The sequence below is a fragment of the Lathyrus oleraceus genome, chromosome 3 (assembly GCF_024323335.1).
Source record: "Lathyrus oleraceus cultivar Zhongwan6 chromosome 3, CAAS_Psat_ZW6_1.0, whole genome shotgun sequence".
Taxonomy (NCBI): Eukaryota; Viridiplantae; Streptophyta; class Magnoliopsida; order Fabales; family Fabaceae; genus Lathyrus; species Lathyrus oleraceus.
Window position 1 is genome coordinate 49,667,699 of NC_066581.1, and position 23,570 is coordinate 49,691,268.

Sequence of the window (23,570 nt, forward strand, 5' to 3'; positions counted from 1 at the left end):
CATAGTTCATAATACTATGTCTCCAACATGCATTAACACCAAAAGTCTATTGCCCCACCTCAAATAGTTGTGGCTTCTACATAAGTCCAATTACGATTGCTTAATATAGCGCTAAATTTATGACACAAAAGGCATAAGCATTCTAGTTAGTGAGATTGTAAGTCTCCCCTCTTCCATGGTATTGTGTGGAAACTTGACCTTCTTTCCTTCCTTTGGAAGATGTTTTGGTTCAAGGATCCATGCTTGTGGCAAGTGGGTTGAGTGTTCTCCAAAGAATGTCTTGATATCAAAAAGCAAAACAAAACTAACTACTAACTTACTAACTATTAACTTTTACTTTCAAGCTTTTACTTTTAATGCAATTTACTTTTAGTATTCTATTATCATTTGCCATTATACATATCATTCTAATTGTTTATGTTAATGTAATTTTCACTTTGTCCATTTGGACCATATTGTGTGATATACCTTGTTTTTGTGTTGCTTTGTTTGTTTTTTTGGTCTTTGACCATTAATATACATAATAATAACAATAACCCTAAAAGACTTTTGAGTGGACTGTTGGTTTGATCTTGCCCAATTGAACTTAGAATTTAGGCAACATTCCTTTGCTAATGGACTTGGCCAATGCCAATTTGTTGAAGAACCAAGTACTTGCAATTTGAAATTCATCTGATACATCATTCAAGATCTCTCCAGTTCATCTACAACATTGTTCATTGTTAAGCTGTTATGTTGAACCTATGACTTGTGGAATTCATCTGCTACATAGGCTATTTTGAAGAAGATCATGAAGTGGATAAGCTTGGATGATGCCATCTTTATTTGATGCCTTTGCTGTTCAAGATTGATATAATTGTGCATTTGTGTGTTGCTTGATTCTAAAAGTCCAAGGGAATTATGGGTTTCTATTGACATACTTGTCTATTGGATTGCTCCCATTTGGTCAGATCTTTTCAACTTTAAACTTTTAAATTTTTGTGCATAAGATAGTCTCTTCATCTTCTCCCCATTTCTTTAATTTCAAAATCTCTCCCTCCATTTTCAAAACCTTCTTTGTGTGAACTATTTTTGTTCTAAACTTAGACCATTTTTGCAAAATATAGGAACTTTGGCCTTATGCCATTGCATTTTTCAAACTTATTTTCTCAAATCAAACTTGCAAATGAACTTAACTATACTTGACTTAAACTTTCAAAAATCCAAAAAGAACTAACTCATTCAAACCATTTTTAGGCCTTTGTGCCTTTCAAACTTAAATTTTATTAAAACCAACACACTCATTTTGAAATTTATAGCACGAACTACGAGGTTTTGATCCCTCCTTTTTTTGTTGGTACGTAGGCACGAGACCGAAGGTCTTGTCAAACAAAAAAAAATATAATTAATGAATTTTTTTCTCATCCCCCCATTCTATTTGTTTGTAAACATCACTTTGTACAAAATACACATGCACACAAAAAGGACTCCCTAGGAGTACCTAGGACACTTTGGGTGCTAACACCTTCCCTCTGTGTAACCAACCCCCTTACCTGTGATCTTTGATTTTTTATTAGTTTTTATTTGAAAACTTCTTACTAATTGGATTTTGTTCGTACTTTTTCCTTTTTCCCCTGGAAACAATAAAAACACAGTGGCGACTCTTGTTAATTGATCTCTAGCTTGTCAATAACTTGACGATCATGAATTTTCCGCTACAATGACAATAATATTAAATCACATATTCGATATTATAAACAGCAAACAATATCTTACAAAACATCACTAATACTCAAATGACAAAAATGTCATGTGATATGACATAAGTTTTCTATGATAATGATCAAATGTATATTTTCACAACTCTTTATTTGGTTAATGAGAGCCACCAACCTTGTGAAGTAATCAACTACCTTCTTATTCCATACTGGGGTGCAGGAACACAGACGACAAACATTTCTCATGATTATTCATCTTCATTAGTTCATACTTTATCTTCAACATCTGAAGCTTCACTTTATCACATTTGCATCTCCTTTATAGTTTTTTTTATAAGGGTGTCCCAAGTATTCCTAAAAACCAAGACACCTCTTACTTCCGTTGTAAATGGTGAAAAAAAGAAAAAAAAGGAGGTGTATATAATAAAACTTTTAGCCTGCCCCATTTATCTACCTAGGCCCAATAAACAATGTTCCTCACTTATCTCTCTCTGTCTCATAGCAAAGAGTTTCTCTTTCGCAAACTTGTTCATCAAAATGCCTACTGCAACCTTCGACCTAGGAGCCGTTCCCTTCAACCCCGACGGATGGGGCCCACTCGAATCCACCGCCGATGACACCAACGTCCCCTTCGCTCCATTCTCCCGTTCCGATAAGCTAGGCCGGATCGCCGATTGGACTCGCAACTTCAACAACCCGACCCGATCCAAAAACCCAGCCGACTCCGCCTTCGACTTCACCTCCGACGCTTCATTCCCTTCCTTTGCCGACGATGACTCATCTTTCCGATTAGTCGACGGTAAGCCTCCACCGCGTCCCAAATTCGGACCAAAATGGCGCTTCCAGCGTCAGCTTCAGCTTCCTCAGCGCCGCGACGAGGAAGTCGAAGCTAAGAAGCGTGAAGCTGAGAAAGAAAGAGCTCGTCGCGATCGACATTATCAGAATCGTTCAAACCCTAGCAACCATCGCCGTGAGCTTTTTAAGTCATCGGTTGATATTCAACCGGAATGGAATATGCACGACCAGATCCCTTTCTCCACTTTCACCAAACTATCATTCACCGTCTCTGAGCCTGAGGATCTCCTCCTCTGCGGCGCGGTCGAGAGTTACGATCGGACTCATGATCGAATCGCTCCGAAAAATGAACGTCGTCTTGAGAGGTTCAAGAATCGTAACTTCTTCAAAGTTACCACCACTGATGATCCTGTTATCCGGAGGCTCGCGAATGAAGATAAAGCCACGGTTTTCGCTACTGATGCTATTTTGTCTACTCTCATGTGCGCTCCTAGGTCTGTTTACTCCTGGGATATTGTTGTTCAGCGAGTTGGGAATAAGCTTTTCTTTGATAAGCGCGATGGGTCGCAGTTGGATTTGCTTTCTGTTCATGAGACCTCTCAGGAGCCATTGCCTGAGGCGAAAGATGATATTAACTCGGCTCATTCGCTTAGTGTGGAGGCTTCTTATATCAATCAGAATTTCTCTCAGCAAGTTTTGATTAGGGATGGGAAAAAGGTTACTTTTGATGAGCCTAATCCTTTTGCTAATGAAGGTGAAGAGGTTGCTTCTGTTGGTTATAGGTATAGAAGGTGGAAGCTTGATAATGATATGTATCTTGTTGCTAGGTGTGAGGTGCATAGTGTTGTTGATGTCAATAACCAGAGGTCTTTCCTTACTTTGAATGCATTGAATGAGTTTGATCCGAAGTATTCTGGTGTTGATTGGAGGCAGAAGTTGGAGACACAAAGAGGTGCTGTTTTGGCTACTGAACTCAAGAACAATGCTAACAAGTTGGCTAAGTGGACTGCACAGGCTCTTTTGGCGAGTGCTGATATGATGAAGTTGGGATATGTTTCTCGGATTCATCCCCGTGATCATTTTAACCATGTGATATTGGCTGTTGTTGGATATAAACCCAAGGATTTTGCTGCACAGATTAATTTGAATCCGACCAATATGTGGGGAATTGTGAAGTCTATCGTGGACTTGTGCATGAAATTGAATGAGGGGAAATATGTTCTCGTGAAGGATCCATCTAAGCCCCAGGTTAGGATTTATGAGGTTCCAGCGGATGCATTTGAGAATGACTATGTGGAGGAGCCAATACCTGAAGAGGAGCAAGTTCAACCACATGCAGATGGTGCTGATGATGCTGATGGCGTAGAGGCAGCTGCGGCTAGTACCAATGATGGGGAAGATAAGAAGGTTGAAGATCAAGCTTAAAAGGTAATTGCTTCAAGTCTAACTCGATTTTATGCTCTATTTTGTTTTGTTAATGTAATACGTGTTGGTACAACTTTTGTTTGACTTGAGTTATGAAAATGATCATGGGGTGCTCAATGTGTGTTTCATTCACACCGATAAGATTTTCCCCTTTTTTATTATGTATTTTGTCATTCTTTTCGAGGTCAGCCATAGTCTTACAATTGCTGCCTTCCTTTATGATTATGTAGTTTATAGGGTTTGCCAAGATTTTATATTGTGGTTGTGGTGATCCTTGATATTTGCTAGAAATTGGTAACCAATGTGGCTTATTTGGCCTCAATTATGGTTGTGGACTGGAGACTCCTAAAACTGTTAATTTGCTGCCACATTCAAGGTTCTGGGATGCAATTTAAAACCTCGGGGTTCATGAAGATTTTATTGCACATGCTGAAACTGTTTGTTTAAATTTCTAGTCCATATTCCAAAACTTAAATGATTTATGATTTTAATAAATTAATTGCTCATTTCCACTTTTCAACTAAACTTGTGTGCCAAGGGATACATTATTTATATCCAAAAATTTGGTGGTTGATTGTTGGTGTTCCTACTCATTGTCTACTTGTATTCAAGATATAATCCTATTCCTAAGCACTTCTAAGTATTTATGAATGGAGAGCTACATTGATGATTGGGAATAGCCTCAACCAGAGTAGTCGATAGGGGTGGATATCGGCTCTATACTGGGCAAGCAGTGCGGCATGGAGGCCGGCCGTGACCAAAATAGCCCTAGTGGTGCAGTTCAGCATTGTGGGCGCTATTGGCCTGGAGCAGTTATTAACCCGCTTTCATTTTCCCCTCCGGAAAAAAATGAAATTATCCTTAAAAGTTTAACCCTTTTTCAGGGTAGTTTTGGGTTTTTAGCTCACCTTCCCCCCTCTCTCTTTCTGCGCAATCATCGCGATCAAACGACAAGGAAAAATAGCATTATTCTCCTTCTTTCCTCAGGCATTGTGTTCCTCCTTCTCTCCATGATCGCCACCGTCCTCCCTTTGAGCAAAATAGTTGCTGTCCTCCCTCTTCAGTTGGGTTTTCCGTTTCTTCTTTCTCCACTCTGTTTTACTGCACTTTGTATTTCATCTATTTTTATTTTCTTTATTTTTATTTTACTGCAATCTGTTTTTATTTTATTTCATTGTTACACACTTTGGTTTTTATTTTTATCTGTTTTTACTTTATTTTATTTTGACTGCAATCTGTTTTTAATTCATTTGTACTTTTGTTTTTTTTTCCCCAAAAAATATCAAATAGCGGTCATCCCGCTATACCTTATCCCGCCATCCCATTTTTGGGATCGGCCACTCCACACCGCCACCTGGAAACCTAGTAGGTATACAAAGACTTGTTTTCCAAAAGGTCTAATCCGATTAGAGTATGGTCGTATTGGGCTGTACCTTTCTAATGCCACGTGATATATCGTAGAGTGTATTGTGCTTCCTCTCAGTCAACGTGTCTTCTCAAAAGTTATTATTTTGACATCATCTATTTTTCTCTTCCATTATTACCTTCCTTTGATTAAAGCTATGTATTAGAAGGGTGTGTTTGTTTCAACGAGAAACATTTGTATTCCTGGGTATAATATTACCAGAATTGTTGTTCCTTGGAATATATTTAAAATTTATGGACAGGAAAATTTATGTAATTAAATATTAAAATAAAAAAATATAATTAAATGTGGTAAAATGAGATGCTGAGATTGGATTTAGAGTTGGTTGAGTTTTATTTGCATGCGACTGTTAACATAAGAATAAAGTGTAAGCAAACCATGTGAGAAATAATATTCTAAAAGTAATTTTTTAAAACAGAAACAAAATAACCAACATGAGAATGTTCTTTTTCTTCATTTTCTTGTCAATAATATTGCAATGTACTTGAAACAAACACATGTCAAGGCTTTTATAATATTTTTTCTTGACTATTTATGGATCATGGCCATTGGTATCAATTAGTGACTTCACCAACTAGAGTTATTGACTCTATTTATTCTTTGTAGTTTATGAGAGAAGCAAAATATTTTATTAACAAGTCATGAATGACATTAGAAAGTATTAGCGCCACAATAAGTTGTTGAATCTTAGCACTCTGTTGTTAATAGCGGCTGGAATCGTCTCATTTAATGTGTTAAAATTAGTATTAGTTCTATAATAGTTCTTAAATATATCAAATAGATCAGAAATCAATGCATGCATTTAAATATGATTTGATGTGCACACGCAATAATTTGAAGCTGTTTTGCTAATATATCGTACTATAAATAACACGATACATTTTTTGGATGAATGCAGGTCACTTGGTAGCAGAACTACTCCCAGAATCAGTTTTACTTTGCTTCTATTTGTAGGACAATTTTGCGATTCAACTTGTTTTTTAAAGCATACTACCGTCTTTTGAGTTTTGCGATGCAACATCAGTTTCTTAGTCTTTGTCATCCATGCTACATGTTTATGCTCTATAAATCAGAGCATATTTATGTGGAATCAGGACGTTTAAAAATCACGTCACGATTGGGACTTAGTACTGTGCTTAAGTTTGTTATCTAAATCGTTCAGTTTTTTATTAATACTATCACGTAGTTTACCTATTTTTCTGTTGTATCACAGTGGCTTGAAATTTTGTTGTTACAAGACATGCAAAAGCAAATAACGTGGTTCCTAAAATAAGATTACCAAGACAGTCTTTCAAATTTAGAAAAACAGAAGAAGAAAAAAGGTGATTTCTTTTCTAATTTCATCTTAGCAAGAAAATTAGGGCAAATGTTTCTTTTTGAAGATATAGACCACCAATAGCCTTGAGAGAATAATAGAAACACATTCTTTAGAGTTTGTTTTGGTTTACTAATCAAGTATAATATAATAATTTAATTATTTTAATATCGGTTATATATATTGGCAAAGATATGGCAATTTGGTTCGGATAGTCTTTTTTGAAAAGCCTTAGTGAAAACTAGTTAAAGATGGAGCTATATTTTCAAGAGCATAAGTGATTTTCTTGGTTTGTCTCTTATCGAACTCAACACAAGATTTATTATGGTTGAAAGATAATAATTTCCTGCATTCTGTGCTGGTAAAAAGGCATGCGCGGCAAATTTCGCATATAATAAAAACCAAACAATTTAAAATTTTTAAAAAAATTACAATATTTAAACTTTTTATTAAAAGGATAATTTTGTCATATTACTCCATTTGTGGGATGTTAGGTATAATTTTGGACGTATCAGGTTAATTCTTCTCGTATTCAACTCTTGATATATCATAATCATGTATTTTGTTTTCCCTCTACACTCCAACAATGCGATGATATTTCAAGATTTTTTTTTATAAGTGGAAAAACGAAAAGAAAAAAAACAAGAAATTATCTTGAAAAAAAATTATATTAGTATTAGCTAGCAAGAAATTAATGATTCTTACCGGAGGATCCGTAAAAGAATGACACACCGTATCATTACCAGCTCCATGTTTTGCTAGATTGTCTGCACAAGCATTCATCTCCTTAAGAGTATGAGTAATTTGAACTCGCCATTCTCTAGAGAGAAACTCTTTAATTTTGTGAAAAATTGCAACATAGTGATGTCAAATATCAACAAACTCTGAGATAAGCTTGATAGCAGAGTTCAAGTCAGAATAACACATCAGATCTTTGATGTCAAGTTCTTAGGCCATACACAAACCATGATATAACGCCATCAACTCAACATGAAGAATATTGGAATAACCAATATTATTCGCAAAACCGTGAACCCAAGTACCATTATCATTTTGAATAAATCGATCAAAACCCGAGGCACTAGGAATAATGAGGCTACTGCCATCAACATTTAAAATCATATTACTACCTTTGTGTGCATTCCATGTGACCGTTCTAGTTGGATGAGACATATTATGCTTGAGAAAATATTTAGTTAACATATTAGCATAATTCGTTGTGATGAGTTTTAAAGTATAGGAAGATACCACTTCATTCGCATGTCACGATTTGTTCCTAACGCGCCACAATCACCAACAAACAACCAAAAAGATAAAGCCACCATCTATGCCATGTATAATCCAATCATATAAATTATCCCCTTTGAAGAATATTAGGTCTAAGAAGCCAATAGATTTCCAAAAGCGAGTAGAAAATTCACAGTCTCTCAGACAGTGTAGAGTCGCCTTAACATCTTGATTACATATAGGACATAGATTTGTATGGAGCATATCACGGTGATACAACATCAATCTCGTAGAAGGAGACTTATGTAAAGCTATCAAAAGGAAGAATTTCACCTTCTCAAGGAAAGGAATATGCCACACCCACTTCCAAGAGTTATTGTATGTTGTATTTTGAATAAAATTCAAGTCTGTTAAGCCAGTTATAACCATCAAGAGCAGTATAAATACCATTGTTTATTGGTGTTTTTAGTAAATAAATCACGAGTTTTAGTTCACTTATGGGATTAAACTCGAAAAAATCCCAAGGATACTTTGTGTGAAATGTTTGAATTAGGATGATAGTGCTGTAAGGTTTTATGTTTGGATTTAGAATAATTGGATAAAAAATGGAATAAATAAATGCAGAAGTGCTTGAATTGAGAAAGGTAATAAAGAAAAACTACAAAAGTGAAGAAATTGGGTAATGAATGCTTGAAATTAAGAGTGAGACACAAGTTCATACATTTCTCATAAATTCTTTATCTCTGTGAATCAGATGTGTGAATTCTACAAAAAATAAAATGAAATATGAAACATAATTACAAAGGCAAAATTTACTTATATACTATTTTTTCCAGCTGAAAAAATGACAGTGTCGCCACCATCATTTATTCGTTCATAAGGAACAAGAAAATAATGATAAAACCTATAGACTAAGGGTGAGATGTTAGGTTCGGGAGTCAGTTAAGTAAGGGGAAGGTGTTAGGCACCCCCCACCTCCATTGTACTCAATGAGATCCTCCTTCAATCTAGGATTAATGTGTTTTCCTGTGTGGTGCTTGCTTAATTTATCTATTAATAGCTTAATTATTTATTTATTTACAAAAAAATTTATTATTAGGAAAAGAAAATTGATTAATTAATAAAAGGGGAACCTAAAAAGGTTTTTGATTTATTGTACTCGCTAGAATTTACAACTCTATGCCTACGTACCCTCATGTTAGATGAAAGATCAGATCACCGTAGTTCTTATATAAAAAGTTATTTGTTGATTGTTTTTATCCATTGAAAATTCTCACATATCACGGATGGAGAAGTGACTGATTTTAAGAAAATACCTCAATACACTAGGGTAGAGGACTTACAGTTTGAAGTGTGTTGAATTTACTTTTATTCCTTGATTGTTTTGCAAAAATATAATATTTAATTTATTTAAGAAAATAAATTAGCGATTATACTTGAATATTAGACATAACCCTTTTATCCCGATTTTATCCCTGGTTTTATCCCTTGAAAACCTTAGACTTTTATCCCATGTTTTATTCCATATTTGTATCCCTTGTTTTTATTTCTTATTCAATTGTAAAAATTTAATTTGATTAAGAAAATAAATTAAATAAGATGCAATGTAATATATCCCTTATCCCGATTTTATCCCTCATTTTATCCATTGAAAACTCTAGACTTTTAACCCATATTTTATTCCATATTTGTATCTCTTGTTTTTATCCCTTATTCAATTATAAAAATTTAATTTGATTAAGAAAATAAATCAAATAAGATGCAATGTAATATATCCCTTATCCAGATTTTATCCCTAATTTTTATCCCCTATTTAAAAAAAAAATTCCTAGAACTTTATCCCATAATTTTCCTAAATTATCCGAAGGTTGTCTCATAAGTTAACCCCAATATCCCATTCAATTATATATTTTTTGTCTTCGTATTTATTTTAATTATAAAGGAATAATTAGAATATTATTAATAAATTATTTCTAACTAACCTTAATTAAATAATCATATTAATCCTAATATAATATTAATTAATTATTTTTTAAATTTTTTTATAATAAACTTAAATATGATTTTTTTTTGATGTTTTTTAATAATCAATTTAAAATAGACAAGGATGTCTCTATATATTTTTTCTAAAAGAAAATATTTTTTAGGGGTTATGTAGTTACTAAAATCCTAATTACTTTAATTAACCATAATCTTAAGCTAAAGAAATAATTTAATTGAAAGTTAGAAATGAAAGAAATAACCTAAAACATAGAAATGAGGCAAATAAGGTTGGGAGGTATTAGTGGTCTAACACCGTATGCTTACACCCTATGCAATACGATATGACCATGTGTTTATTTATCTCTTTGGTGTAAGCATATCAATCTTCATCTTTAAATAGAAATATTATTCATACATAGAAATAGAAATGTAACACCTACACCGTATTATTATACGGTTTTGCTTTTTAAAATGTTTAATCATTATTTTTTTTCTTTATTTTGAGATAAATAAACACATAGCCATGTTGTATTGCATAAGGTGTAAGTATGCGGTGTAAGATTTTTGGTGTAAACATATCAATCCTCATCTTCAAAGAGAAATATTATTCTTACATTGAAATGTAACACCTTCACCGTATTATTATACGATTTTGCTTTTTAAAATGTTTAATCATTATTATTTTTCTTTATTTTGAGATAAATAAACACATGATCATGTTGTATTGCATAGGGTGTAAGCATATGGGGTTAGATTTTTGGTGTAAACATATCAATCCCCATCTCTAAAGAGAAATATTATTCTTACATTGAAATGTAACACCTACACCATATTATTATTCGGTTTTGCTTTTTAAAATGTTTAATCATTATTATTTTTCTTTATTTTGAGATAAATAAACACATGGTCATATTGTATTGCATAGGGTGTAAGTATATGGTGTTAGATTTTTGATGAAAACATATCAATCCCCATCTCCAAAGAGAAATATTATTCTTACATTGAAATGTAACACCTACACCGTATTATTATACGGTTTTGCTTTTTAAAATGTTTAATCATTATTATTTTTCTTTATTTTGAGATAAATAAACACATGGTCATATTGTATTGCATAGGGTGTAAGTATATGGTGTTAGATTTTTGATGAAAACATATCAATCCCCATCTCCAAAGAGAAATTTTATTCTTACATTGAAATGTAACACCTACACCGTATTATTATACGGTTTTTCTTTTTTAAATGTTTAATCATTATTTTTTTTCTTTATTTTGAGATAAATAAACACATGGTCATGTTGTATTGCATAGGGTGTAAGCATATGGTGTTAGATTTTGGGTGTAAACATATCATCAATCCTCATCTCCAAAGAGAAATATTATTCTTACATTGAAATATAACTCCTACACCGTATTATTATAAAATTTTGCTTTTTAAAATGTTTAATCATTATTTTTTTTCTTTATTTTGAGATAAATAAACACATAGCCATATTGTATTACCTAGGGTGTAATTTTTAGTGTAAAAATATCAATCCTCATCTCCAAATTTCTTTTACACAATCCATACCCTTCTTCCTCACCAATCCCTCTTCAAATTATTTCCAAAAAATACTCTCTCAACCTCCTTTGTTCTCCATCTTTATTCTCATCTTTAAAAACTAACACTCAAAAACACAAACACAAATCAAACTATAAGAGAATAGTAACAATTGGTACAACGGGGGTGACGAGCGAGAAGTACAGATCTGCCTGGTGAGTTTCCTCCGGCGAGGTGGCGGCTTCAGTTGGTTTTTCACGGCGGAAGGGAGAGTCTCGCGTGGTCATCGGGTTATGCGCGGTGGTGGTACGTGCAATTCGCGGTGTACGGAGACCGAGTGGTCGTTAAAAACGGCGGTGCAGGGCTTCCACGGTGGCCCGGTTTCGCAGTGGTGGAGGAAGCTCAGGATTCACGGTTCTGATTAGATTCTTGTCTTTTCTCGGTGTTTGATTTCGGTTTCGTCTCAGCTTTGATTTGATTTCGACTCGTTTGGTGTCCTATTTCGCTAAGTTTTGAGTTGATTGTGTTTTGATTTTTTCAGGATATTGTTTTGGTTTCTAGGGGGATTGTTTTTTTTAAATGAGTTATTTATATTCAGATTATTATAAACAATTGTTTTGAAACAGATTAATATGATATTACAAATAAATGGTACCTTAATATTTTATCAAGAAATTCATTTTATTAATTAATTAATTTTTTTAAATAATGGGGAGAATTTAACATTGTAAAAATTGAATTAATAAGTTAATTATCAAGTAAAAAAAATTTATTCTATATTAAATTTTTATTTATTAAATTTTTATTCTATTTTAATAGTAAAAATGGTTATTAATAATGTTTTATTAATAATGAAAAAAATAGTTAGTTTATAGATACATTTATTCTACAATTTAAATAATTAAGATTATTTAAAAAAATAGTTTATTATCTTTTAATTTTTAAAAGGCTATTTTATAGCTATTGGAAAAAATGAATAGTTATTATTTTATTGTAACTTCTTTTATCATGAGAATTTTATAATTTTTATATGAAAACTATATCATACAATACAAAATAATATCAAGGATGACATGATAGGAAATTATCAGGAAGAATATCATTTTCTTTCTTCTGACTCCTCTTTCTTTGGCTCCTCTTCTCGTTGTTCTTTGCTTGCATGGATTACCTACTAGAAATTGAATTTTAGGGAGGACTAAGGTTTAAATTTAGGTCTTCTTCTTTGACTCCTCTTCTCGTTTCTCTTTGGTTGTAGGGATTGCCTACTGGAAATTGAATTGCAAGGATAATTAAAGTTTAGATTTAGGGTTTATTTATGGTTGTTCTTCGAGGTAAAGAACAACAACTTTAGGATAGTAAGTTTGTAATTGTGGATGAGAAAAATATGAGAAAAAAGGTTCTATTTATAAGTAAAATTATGTTAAAAAAATTAAATGAGACTATCTATTTTTAGAATGATTTAATTTATTCTGATTTTTCTTATTTCTTAAAGCTCAAGCCAATGGATGATGAATTAATGGTTTGGTGAATTTAGATAAAAAATATTTTAAATAAATGAAAATAAGCTAATTATCTAATAAAAAATAATTAATGGTTTGATTTTTTTTTATAGATTTTATTCATAAAATCACGATTTTAAAGAAAAACTAATATTTTAAAATATGCTTTAAATAAAAATATGAAAATTAATAATTAAATGATAAAAAAATGTTATTTTTATGATTTTTTATGATTTAAAAATAAAATAGAAAAGTTAGAAGTAAAGAAAAACAAATAAAAAGGAAAATGTACAAAAAGTGAGATTCTAACTCATAACCTTTCCCCTTTTAAGACAAAATGTCATGCTATTAATCTATCCTCATTTAACCAATAATATTTTTATAATCTCATCTACCCATGCTATTAAAATAAATAATCCCCCTAATTATTATTTTTACTAATGCATTTTAATAAGAAAAAATGTCATAGTTACTAATGGTAATATCCCTCTAACATAACTCACCAAATTATTATGTTCAAAACACCATCCCTAAATTAAAATAAATCTCTAAGAGGGAGTAAAAAGTCAAAATGATTTCCCTTTGACTTTTTAGGTCATTGGGGTTGACCAGATGCCTTATAAAAGACTCTTAGCATGTCAATGACCTAGATTATAAGTCAATAACAAGAAAGAAATAGTGTCTTCACCATTTAAAATGTCCATGGGTTGCAAAAATGTTTTTTATTAATGTGCCTGACGAGATTGCGAGTCTCGCTCCTACGTATCTCCGGATGCGATAGAGAACTCAATGCTACTTAGTTATGGGGAGAAAGTTTTTGTTTGTTTGTCGATTTTAGAAAAAGGTATTTAGTCGCATTCGAACGGAAAACATTACTCACTATCCAAAATATGGAGAAGTGAACATTGACATCACATCATAATGGATAACATAATCCAGATTCTCACAGATTTGTTCTCATCGAGCGGAAAACATTCTAAATTCTTGCGCATGTAGGAACAAATCTTTGTTTGCATCGTCTTGGAATGGACAAAGCATCTTTTATTTGAAAGAATGGTTGTCGATCGCACGAGGGTGAGAAAAAAGAGTTTGATGTGTTGAGATTGTTTTTAGGATTCGAAGACGAGTATTCAAACATGGAGCTCTACAACAGTGTCCCAATACTCGGAGAATGATAAAGGTCTACACCTAATCAATCCTTTTTTCTTCTAAAATATTATGGAAAAAAATCATGGCGAATTAAGTCAAGGTTCATTAACGGAAGACGATTATTCGCATAGGGAGCTCTACAGCAGTGCCCAAAAATTCGGAGACTGAGAAATATCTACACCAAATCAATCATTTTTCTTCTAAATTGTTGTAAATATAAGATAATAGATATTTAATTTAATTGGGAAAATGCGCTCGAAATTGATCGAGATTTGATTCACGTTGATTTGAAAATGATTTGTGAAATGCTTTGAAATTAGTTTGAATTGGTGGTGAAAGATGGTTGAATAATGAATGAAAGTGAGAATCATAACACGAGGTTGCAAATTGCATTGCAAAGGGTGCGCATTCTAGCGTAGTAACACAAACTCAAGCACGAGGCGCAACATAACACCACAAAGTAAATCAAATCAAATATGTACAAAGCATACAACACAATAAAAGGATACAAGCGCATACAAAATATTTACCGTGCACATTCATCATAATTGGATCGAAAGAGTAAATGAAAATGCACGAATTAAATAACGCGAGGACGCAAATTGATGTCGCGTAACGCGAAGACATGCAAAGCTACAAAAAGTAGGATTCAAATCCGATTTAAATGTAGCGATGTTGGATCGTTGTATCTCAACACAAATTGAGTTGAAAATTCCTAACCATAATGTAATCATCGCAAATTAACCCGAAACACAACAAAATACAATATCATGAAAGAAAAAGTCGCATGTCGAAGTGCGAGTTGGTAAGAAGAAAAAATGCAGCTTATCGTTATGCTAAACCATTAAATGCACAAACGAAATTGAATTAAAGCGTGTCGACAACAGAACATGAAAATACCACATGCAAACCAATGAAAACTAGCCACTAACTTGCTAACGCTTAACGCGATCATCGCAAATGGATCATAATACGTACGAAAACCAGACTCATAGAACTGATAACGTAAAGAAAATGAAACTTAACATGAAAAGACGTAACATAAAGCAACTCAAAGCTAACGCGTGATAATTATAACATAACGCAACCAAACGTGAAGAACACAATTATGAAACACAACCAAAACCAACACATATACGCATCGACATGTTATCAATATATCGAACAAAAATTCGGCAGGGTAATGATATATATATAATATATATATATATATATATATATATATATATATATATATATATATATATATGTATTATATATATATATATATATATATATATATATATATATATATAATATATATATATATATATATATATATATATATATATATATATATATATTATGTAGAATACGCAAATTTTATCCAATTTAACACACCAAAAAAAACAACACACAACCCCAATGTATATTTATTATTATTAAAACAACATTACAACATCAAAGACACGCAATATAGAGAAATGCGACCGTAAACGGGACCGAAAAAATAAAACGAGCACACCGTGTTAAACTACGCAAACTGTAGATTAATAAAACTGACAGCTGCAAGTCCGATCTCGAAATTTTTCTCCCGCTAACATTACGTACATTTAAAAATCGATTTAACCGATCTGTTTATAAACCCAAAATTTTATTTTGAGAGACTTTCTAAGCATTATTCTGAAAGAAATGCATGCTATGATATACAAATGATGAAAATGTCATGATGAATGTATCAATTGATTGGCTAAGGAAAAAAATTTGAGGTATGACAACTACCCCCATTTAAATATCTTTGACTAGAGAATATGAAGAATGTCACTCTTCATATGATCACAGTAGGAGATAGTTAAATACTAAAGGACCCAAATTTTGTCACTAGATGAAATAAAATGATATCCTATGAATGTATGGAGGACTGATTTTTTTATTGTTGGAGATATGATGTGATATGAGATGAAATGTAATGAGGATTGATGAAACAAATAAACTAATATGGGAGACAAGATCAACATTAACTCAGGGGTTAACACCTAATATAGAAAATAATGATTGGGGTTGACTCGGAGGTCAAAAGTAAAGGCAAGACGTTAACTCGGGGGTTAAGAAAACATTAAAACGACATCAACTCAAGGGTTGAGATAGTAAAGACAACATTGACTCGGGGGTCGAGAACATATCAACCCGGAGGTTGAGAATACAAAGACAACATCGACTCGAAGGGAAAGAAAGTAAAGACAACGACATCGACTCGGGGGTCGAGAATATATCAACTAGAAGTTGAGAGCAGAAAGACAACATCGAATAAGGGGTCAAGGAAATGAAGACGACGACATCGACTCGGGGGTCGAGACCATATCAACCCGGGGGTTGAGAACGCAAACACAATATCGACTCAGGGGTAAGGAAATAAAGATCACGACATCGAGTCGTGGGTCGAGAACATATCAACTCGGGGGTTGAGAAAAAAAAGACAACATATATGTACATCCCACAAATTATTTGGCCGACCGAGGTATGAAACCATAATCTCTAAACCTGTCAGAGATATCCATTTTTTGTCGAGGTGATCATGTAGGAACCTCATACCGACACACCTAGGCCAACCCCTGATGTCGGACGACCAGGTTTCTTAAGAAATTAAGAGGCGAGCTAAGGGTCAGAAATCTTTACAAATAATTAAATAAATAATTATGTTTATGATGGCCATAAAGCCTAGTTATTGTTGTACATCCCGGGAATTTTAGGACTATTTCAATTCCTAGATTTGGATATGGTAGGTGTATAACCCGAGATTCTCGGAGCCAAGTTATGAGTCACTAGGTCCGGGGGATAAAGGTCGAATATTATGAGTAATAGAGATCTCAGAAGGGACTCTACTGGATGATATGTACAAAATCGATATAATAACTATGGGGTATATACCTCCCAGATTCAGATATACTAGGGATGGCTTACTCGGATAAGAGACATCTATATTAGATTCTAGAAAGGATAGCCAAAGGTCATTCATCGGTTATGAAGTTAAGAGTTGTCCGTTATAACATTCTTCCATAAATTATGTAGTGTTATGACATCCATCGAAGGGACGACCATATCTGTTATCCTAATAATGACCATCAAATCATACTTATGTCAAGAAAAATAATAAAGTGAGTCTCTTGGGATCCTGGAAAGAGGAGAGAGTAACAATATAAATAAAGAGATTCCGAAGACCAAAATGGGGGCATTTGGACGATGAATAACATAGAAATAAGAGAACCACCATAAACATCAAACCACCAACAATGATGGCAAAAAATAGACACTCCAACTAGACATTTACGATCTTCACTAGCTAGCATCAAAGAGGTTACCCTTTTAATGTTTTTTTGCAAGATAAAACTCTTCCGGGCCACACAATCAAACCAAAATAATCATTTTTCATAACAAATAAATTTCCAATTTCAAGATTATCATTACACTGCACATACAGAACCTTCAAACACCGTTTCTCTTGAATTTTGTCCGTCAAATGCCATGATAGTGAAATCATTCAACTTTCCTACCACTCTCTTGACGTAGTGATAACACTAAAATACATGTTCATTTTGACTTGATTTACATACATTTTAGTGTCATTATACCATATTTTGTAGTGTTATACTGGTAGTTTGTGTATGTTTCAGGTGCTTTACAGGCGGAAGTCGATTCACAAAGAAACCAGACGAAAATGACACAAAATAGAGAAAATATGACAAAAATACACTGGTGGCAACCTCCATGACGCCTGTCATAATACTAGCCATGACTAGGCAACCATGGGGTCCACCAGAGAGAGAAAAGGAGCAAAGAGACGAAGTCAAGGACCCATGGCGCCCATCATGTAATACCAGCCAGCTACGATCTTGAAGATACACTTGTTGCGGCCACCACAGTGCATGACTAGTCATGACTACGTTTCAGGTTCCTTTAATTTACAATTGATTTACTTTTCAGCTTTACGTTTAATTCAATCTTGTCGTCATTTGAAGTTTAACTCAATTTAATTCCAGCTTTACGTTTCAGGTTCCTTTAATTTACAATTGCTTTACTATTAAGCTTTTACTTTAAATCTTTTATAATTCTGCCTTATCATTTTATTTCCATTATTATTGCTCTGATTTCTTGTTTTATTCCTTTAATTCATCTGAAACTCTTGCTATCATTTGTTTCAAAGTATTTATAATGTATTTGTTTGAGTTGAATATTTATAATTGCATGTTTATATTTGCATGTTTATATCCGTAATCATGTCTGGCTAAATTTATAGAGTTCGGATGTGAGGACCGTTGTTCTGATGGCACTCGGAAAATTAGTTTGGCGTATAATTTCAATATTAATTTATTTTTCTGGTTTCGATTTTTAGTTTTAAAATCAAAAAGATTTTGCGCGAAAGTGAAAACACTCAAGTATTTGTCAACACTGCGATAGAGTGAGACCCATGCCCGAACATATAAATTGGATTTAATTTCTAAAAACAACGACATTGCTTTAGTGCTTAATTAGGATTTATTGGTTTTAAAAAATTGTTTCCAAATTGTAACACGGACTAGGCGAAAGTGAGTAGTGTTTTTAAGTTGATATTTTCTTCCGAAAAATATTTTAAGAATCAAAACGAAAGTTAAGAATTTATTGAATCTTAGAGATGCGACTGAAATTATATTCCAATCTCGTTTTTGTCATTATTCTCACTAGCCAACCTTTATTTCTTGTTTTAAATTTCCATCTCACATAAAAAAAAAAATCGAGCCGTTTTAAATTTACATAGCAACAACGGTTAAGTTGATTGAAAAATCCATGTAAATTCGATATCTTTTATATTACTTTGATAAACTACCACACGAGCCATCACATCAATCACATGTAGCATCTTCGACGAAGAATGCCCAATCCAATGACAATGAAGAAATGTTTCAATCTAAATGCACATGATTCAATTCACAGATTTGTTCGGAAATTATGGTATCTCCTAAGATCATAACGTGACCTCATGGAATTGTTGAATGGCCTTGTGAAGCTTTATGTCATGAGGGCATCACCGATTGGTAAGAGATTATTTGACACAGTACAGAATGATGCTGGCACAATACAAATAGTCAAGTAAGAGTGATTGCAAGCCGGTGGGTCAAGTAAGCCGGATGTGAAATACCAGGACCATCTACATGTGCCGGTAGCCCAAGAAACTGGTGGGAAAGAGCTGAATATGAAGGTCCAAATGCAATTGAAGCAAGAAGGTATAAGTGGGTTCGTATGAATCATATCATCTATGATTATTGTCAAGATAAATCGAGGTACCCAATCACCCCTCTAGAGTGTTTTGAAGGCATTTAAAGATTAAAAAAAAAACTATACCTGTATTATGCTACATTAATTCAACTCGTCGGCAACAACTAATGGTTCACAACATTCGTTCATGTGTGCGATATCTATTTACAATGTTTTTGTTGTACAACATAAGTATATATAAAATTAAGACACAACTTAGAAGGGGCATAAGTAAGTTTTATAAGTCAAAGCCTCTGTATTGTTTGTGGTGTATAAAAATATTAGTGGTCGGATAAGGCAAGCTAAATGTTTCTGCCGTTTGTAAATTAAAGATTTATTTAGAATTTACATTAAGTAAACGGATGTCGTTCCTTTCCCCTGCGAGGGTGAGAAGCACCTTATTTTTCCTAAATTTTTAAAATTATGTAGGGTAGTTATCAGAACAAAAATCGAACAGAGACTTACCTCCAATAAAATTAAGGACCGATAATGATGAATACCTCCACAAGAAGACATAATTGGCTTTGGTTGGGTAACGTTTAATAAAACCTATGGCCTAACTGAAGTCCAAGCGCACTTGAAGCCTCTGACATAATTGACTTCAGTCGGATAACGTTTAATAAAACCTCTAGCCTAACTAAAGTCCAAGCGCACTCGAAGCCTCTGGCATAATCGGCTTCGGCCGGGTAAAGTTTAATAAAATCTCTGGTCTAACTGAAGTCCAAGCGCACTTGAAGTCTCTGGCATTATCGGCTTTGGCTGGGTCATGAAAAATAAAAGCCTTTAACCTTTATTTAACGTCAACCCCCCGCGGGGCTCTGAACGTCGGTCATGCAAAATAAAAGCCTCTGACATCCATTTAACATCAACCACCCATGGAGCTCTGAACGTCGGTCATGCAAAATAAAAGCCTCTGACCTCCATTTAATGTCAACCCCCCATGGAACTCTGAACGTCGGTCATACAAAATAAAAGTCTCTGACCTTCATTTAACGTCCACCCCATGGGGCTCTAAACGTCGGTCATGCAAAGTTAACATACCTCTAACTTTAAGCGATTTGGTTAACTTGCCACTGGCCAAATATCTGACATGATCTACTCGGAGTTAGTTGGTCTGTGTTTGGGATTAATGAGACCCCTCAAATCTTTAAGGCTCGACGTTGGGGCTTCAAACCTATACGGTACAAACTTCAACTTAAAAGACAAGATGACTCGCTTAGAGCCGACCATTTTATCTGATTTCCATTCGAACAAATAAGTTATTATCAAGGAGATAAAAATGTATTAGGACTACATATCCAACAAGATTAACACGATCACAACTCAGACAATCTCATAAAAGCTTGATTCACGTTCAATAGCGAATCGTTGATTAATTAGGAATCATTATCCTACATATATCCCAACCAAGATGCGTGAACCCGACTTCAATGGTCTAGGGCTTACCAAATCTTATTTAGTCAGAATACTGTGAGGGAATCCATTAATAGATCCTGGATTACCACAATACTCAAAACCTACACGGGGTAGCACAAATATAAGAATAGGACCAAGCATTGGAGTGATTAAAACAAAGCTTCAATAGACCGAGAACCCTGGGGCTGTCTAACTTCTCGATGCCTGGAACTCACCGAGTTCTATAATGGCCATAAGTCGAGACCTCACTAGGACTCTCCGATTTCTCTATGACCAGAACCCGTCGGGTTCTAAAACGACACTATATCAAGAATCTACTAGAAATCTCCGACTTCTTTATTATAGACATAATATTCTCCGACATCATTAAAAGCATAGGTCTTCCCAAGATAAGCTTGGGGCTTACCCCTCTCCTTAGCAAAACAAAAATACATTTTGGGATTAAAGGTAATATAATTATCAAAGATATGTAGAAGTAAATCAAAATCCATTCTTCCATAAATTATGGGGAGTTATGACATCCACTGAAGGGACAAATGTAATTGTTATCCTAATAATGATCATCAAGTCATACTTATGTTAGGACAAATAATAAAGTGAGTCTCTTGGGATCCTAGGAAGAGGAGAGAGTAAGAATATAAATAAAGAGGTCCTGAAGACCAAAAGGGGGGCATCTGGATAATGAATAACATAGAAAGAAGAGAACCACCATAAATCTCAAACCGCCAACAATGGTGGCCCCGAACAAACACTCAAACCAAACATTTACGACCTTCTCTGGCTAGCATCAGGGAGGTTACCCCTTTAATGTTTTTTTTACAAGAACAAAATCAACTCGGGGGTTGAGAAAATAAAGACGACTTCGACTCGGGGGTCGAGAACATAAAGACAATAATATCGATGCGGGATCGAGAACATACCAAAAATAAAAAGGAAAACAATATCGACTCGAGGGTTATGAACATTCCAAATATATATCATCGTCGACTCGGGGGTCAACATTCATGTCAAATTGAGGAAAATAAATCAAACATCAACTTGAAGGTCGACATGCATTGATAGCCGGTTGTGAACACATCCTAGAAAGGACTCCTCTAGGAGAAGATTTACTGGGGAAAAGCTATGCAAATGAAAAGTTATAAACAAGACTTTTTAGGCTAACCACTGCCCGGGGAGAATAATTCAAAGAATTTGCAGGGTAATATCATCATCAGATAGGTTGATGGAAAATATTTTAAGGGGATATCATTATATGTGGATATAATACATGAGATGATGGATGAAGTGCAAAGACTATTGCATGTAAGGATGCAGATGGATGACTGGACTTTGGTTGTGCCAAGTAAGGCTGGACTTTGAGAGGTGCCAAACGAGGTTGGACTTTTATTTTTCATGTTTAATTTTTATTGCTTCATGCTATGGGAATATTCCAAATGAATGTGATGATATGCATGGCATGTCACGAGAGCGAAGTGACATGATTAATGCATGAGGATGATTTATGCAAATTCTTGAAGGCTTTCACATTGCCCCTGTGGTGGGCAATGGAAGGATTCCTTTGCAACAAGGTTTCTTGTTAAGGGAAAACGTTATTTGATAGGAGGTAATTTTCAGCATGATTTCTCGATACTCGTTTTGAACTCAATAGTCGTTGATGTACTTTAGAACTTTTGCTTGAGTATCTTGAGAGCATGGAAATGGCTTGCCCCTCTGTAGGTCATCTTGCCCCAGTCTGTTAGGCCTCTGAAGAACTTAGCCTCAAAAGGAGCTTGAAAGAAGTTTTCCATGAGATGACCTTGAGATGACTTGCCCTAGTATTTTAAACCTTAAAATGGTCTATCCCAAATTAACCAATTCTTGGAATAATTTGCTTTTGATTGAACGACCTTTAGAGAGTGGGCTATAATGAGCTCTTTAGGGTGGCTTGCCCTAGTCTGAGTCTTGAAGAGATTTTCTCTTAACTAGCCAACTTTTGGGGTGATTGGCTCAGATTGACTGATTTTGAAGTGATTTGCCCGTGTCTGGACATCTTTCACATGGTCAAGTTCCTCAATTGACGGCATATCGTTGGAACTTCTTGATCCTAAGTGCTTATTTGAAGATAAAATTTGTTCATTCAAAAATGGTAATTTTAATGCAATGCTCATGCAAATTTTGAAATCAAAGTTTATTGAGATCATTTCGGTGAAATACAGTGAATAGGTCAATGATCAGAACACAATGTTGATCTAGCCCTTCATAATATGAAAGATGATGAGATCAATACCAATGATTAACAAAGATATTTTGGAGCCAGGTAGCGTAACCTTGCTCTAGCATGCTTTCAAAACTAAACCCTACTTCAATTATGTCTTTTGAGGATTATAATTGTAAGACCCCAATTTTGACCCTAAGATCCCTCATGCTACATCATCATATGCATTAGCATTGAAATCATACCTTGGCATCCTCCTTACCCCTCATTCATTGGGTTTGTATTGGGGGATATCACAAAGCATAATGTGATTGTATCATACCTTGTATTTTATCATTAACTAACCAAAATACCAAAAATATGTCTTTGTATTTGTCTAACTCTTTTGTAGGATACCACATGATCACCTTTGATCTATCAAGTTCATATCTAGGGTTTAAGACCCTCATTGCTAAGAGCATAATCAATATTGGTCTACAATGGCTTTAGACATCATATATGAGTCCCCATGAGTCTCACATATTATTCTGGTCAAGAATTCATCAAGAGTTTGGAATTGGTTTGCAGTGGAAACCCTAATTCATCTAGGTATCTTATCTAACTTCTTCACCAAGCTTCTTCAACAATTGATCAAAT

At 34.0% G+C, this 23,570-nt stretch overlaps 1 protein-coding gene across 1 annotated transcript; it reads left to right on the forward strand.

Annotated features, from left to right (window-relative positions):
• Positions 1-2,187: 2,187 nt before the first annotated feature.
• LOC127132457 (eukaryotic translation initiation factor 3 subunit D) lies at positions 2,188-6,537 on the forward strand. The gene is made up of 2 exons (XM_051061410.1): positions 2,188-3,920; positions 6,242-6,537. The coding sequence occupies exon 1, from the start codon at positions 2,235-2,237 to the stop codon at positions 3,915-3,917; it is 1,683 nt and encodes a 560-aa protein (XP_050917367.1). The 5' UTR covers positions 2,188-2,234; the 3' UTR covers positions 3,918-3,920; positions 6,242-6,537.
• The last annotated feature ends 17,033 nt before the right edge of the window (positions 6,538-23,570 follow it).

Coding starts and splice junctions, on each gene's coding strand:
- LOC127132457 (XM_051061410.1), top strand. CDS start 2,235: ATGCCTACTGCAACCTTCGACCTAGGAGCCGTTCCCTTCAACCCCGAC.